The following is a 3,002-nucleotide window of genomic DNA, read 5'->3' on the forward strand; positions in this document are numbered from 1 at the left end:
GCAGCCGCCCCGCCGGGGCCTCACTCACCGTCGGCCGGGGCGGCGCACGGCGCGGGCACCCAGCGCAGGCAGAGGCAGAGGGCCGCCAGCAGCGCCGCCCGCCCCATGTCGCCTCCGCGGCTCGCTCTCCTCGCGCCTGGCGGGCCGGAAAAGTTTCGGTGTGCAGGGAAAAAATAATAAAATAAATAATTAAATAAAAAGTTTTAAAAGAGCTGCAAAGCAAAAAAAAGGGGAAGAAGGGGGGGGAAACAAACTAAGCTCGCTGAAGGAAAAGCCAGCGGCCACCCCGGAGCGCCCCGGCGACGGCAGGCGGGCTCCCCCTCTGCCACCGCGGCTCCCCGCCCGGGCACTTATGTCCCCGCCGATATGCAAATATGCAAATGAGGCCCGCACTCATTGGCCGCGCCGCCGCGGGGCGGGGCGGGGCCGGGGCTGCCCGGGGCGTGGGGGGGGGCCGAGCCGCCCCCGCCGGCCCCCCCGGCCCGGGGCAGCACCGGCACGGCACGGTCCAGCTGAGCACATCACGGTCCAGCCCGGCACGGCACGGCACGGTCCAGCTCAGCAATGTCCAGCACAGCGCGTTTTCTCCACCACTCACTTTTGAGGGTGTTTTTTTTTTTTTTTTTTTGTGGTGTCCCAGGAGTTTTGCAGAGTTTCTGCGGGCCCGGAGGGGTCCCCCTACGGCAGGGCGACACCAGGAGCCCTCAGGCATATGGCCAGGGCTTCCCGCGAGATGGCTGAGATCCAGGAGCTCAGGCACCGCACAGCGGTACCCACATCTGCCCACATCTAACCCCGCTCTCTCCCTGTCCTGTGGCACCTGTCCCCTGAAGGACCCACTCTGCCCTGCCGTTTCGCTGCCCTGCAGGAATCAGCCAAGATGCTCGCCTGTGCTCTGCATCTCTTCCTTGTCCTAGTTCCTCCATGCATGCAACAAGATCTTCCTTCTTCTCCACGTTTTTGCACCAAGAGCCAACTGTTGATTGCACTCATAGTCCAGCACCTGCAGTGGGCCTTTTGCTGTTCACTTGAAAAACCTTTGCCAAAACCTTGTTTTGCCTCTGCTTAAGGGAATACAAATCTGATGTGTAAATAAAGACCCTAGGGATTACATTGGTACTCTGGAGAAATGCAAAGTTGCATCTCTGAGCTGTTCAACTCTCACTGCCCTTTTCTCAGCAATATGGTTTGCAAGCAGCTTTCCATTGCTGGCCACGGGGTGAAAGATCAGTTATGTAAGGACTTGTAATGAAGAAGTATTAAGTTAATGACAAGGCCAATTTTTATTTCATTCTGCAGTGCTTTGGCAAAGCCCCAGTTTCACAAAGAAGTGGAATTTGGCACATGTGGTTTGTGCAAGGTGAAACAAATGGGATTCACTTTGGGCGTGGCTGTGTACCTTAGGAGACTAAAATATACCTGTTTCATACTAGTGAGGATGTTCAGTATGAGGTAGCTTTAGCACAGCAGGACAGAGTCACCCTTGCAACTTTAGATTTCATAGAAAGAGTAGTAGGAGAGAATACATCTTCCCCAGGTCACGGCATGAGGTTCCTCCACTGCTAACTCCTATTTACATCCAAAAGGCAGAGGAAGAGTTTAACGAGGGTGTGATTGACCATGCTGAAACTTACTTTCCAACTGAAACAACTGGGCAGGGGTGCTAGATCGCATTTGAGTGAGAAGGTGGGGTAGATAGGAGGCGAGAGGCTGGGGGTAAGGGGAGAGATGAGCCACTACAGGAGGGTAGTGGAATGAGCAGGGCAAAAAATGCGGTTTGTGCTAGTTGCAGCTTGCTCTTGATAAACCAGTGAGCCATGCTCTGACCTGGGTTGGAGACCATCTGATCAAAACAATGGCAACAGTTTTCTCCTGTGTTTCTTTTTTTTAACATTGACTAAACAATGCACTTTCTCTTGATCTCATTCAGCTGAAACTCTACAGTGTAATTTCCCCCCAGAAGTCAGCCTAACTCTATCTAGGTTCAGACAATAACTGTAGGAAGACAACTAATTCACTTTTAACTGCTAATGGGATCAGATCAAGCAGGTGGAAAACAGCAGTAGCAAAACCTGGCAGTCCAGCCCTGGGTGGACTACAGGCGCCTACAAACCCCTGGAGATCCACAGGCAGGAATCAGAATTTGAGTTTGTTCCCAGAAAGAACCTTGTAACCTATCAATAGCAAGAGCAGGCAGTAGATTTGCAACCTGCTCAGAGTAAAATCTGATTTGTTAAACTGAAAATGCTTGCTTGCATAATTTTATGTTCCTTGTCATGCCCCCACCTCATTTTAAGACATAGGCTGAAAGTGTTGTGCAAAGTCTCCACCTAAAAAAAAAAAGAAGGAAAATTAAAGACAAAACATGAATAGAAAACTTTCATGTGGTGAAAAAAAGCCCTGTGGAATATTTCTGGTTTCCCGGATCTTGAACAACTTGTCCAAGTCTGTTGTAAATCCAGCTGCAAAATAATCTGAAATGCATGGGACTTCACGAAGGAAGAAAATGTGCCTAAACACTAAGCAATCTGCAGTTGCACTGTTCTGACACAGCACATTCTCCAACATTTAAAAATGTTCTTTCGCATGCAGATAATCATGATCAGACCAAGGAGAACCTTCGAGGCCTCAACTTGAATGTGCTTCAGCACAGATAATAGCGGATTCGAGTTTCGGCTCCTCTGCAAAATAAATAATCCTATAGGGGAAAGCAAAGCTCCATCTGTAAAAGAGAGCCTGATTTGTAGTACTGGGGGATGCCAAAGTGGGTGGAAGGCAACAATGAGAACTAAAATACATTATTTCTAACCGGAGGGAAAAAAAGTCTGGAGGAATGGAGACAGGAGTTGCATAACTAGGCTGTTACTTGCACCCACAGACCATGTAGAAGGTTAATGTCAAAACATGCCAGCAAGAGCCTGCAAGGCCGCATCGGCCGTGTTGGTTTTTGTGGTGCAGCTGCATGAAACCCTGAGCAAATTCACCGGACGGGCATGACTGCG

The 3,002-nt window shown here is 50.3% G+C and overlaps 1 protein-coding gene across 1 annotated transcript in view; it reads right to left on the minus strand.

Annotated features, from left to right (window-relative positions):
- LPL (lipoprotein lipase) overlaps positions 1 to 323 on the minus strand; it is an 18,016-nt gene extending 17,693 nt beyond the window's left edge. Inside the window, exon 1 of the mRNA XM_026078575.1 lies at positions 29 to 323. Within this exon, the coding sequence (XP_025934360.1) occupies positions 29 to 107 (79 nt within the window). The 5' untranslated portion in view covers positions 108 to 323. The remainder of the gene's footprint in view (positions 1 to 28) is intronic.
- Between the last annotated feature and the right edge of the window lie 2,679 nt (positions 324 to 3,002).

This window comes from Apteryx rowi, unplaced genomic scaffold, assembly GCF_003343035.1.
Source record: "Apteryx rowi isolate R43461 unplaced genomic scaffold, aptRow1 scaffold_113, whole genome shotgun sequence".
Taxonomy (NCBI): Eukaryota; Metazoa; Chordata; class Aves; order Apterygiformes; family Apterygidae; genus Apteryx; species Apteryx rowi.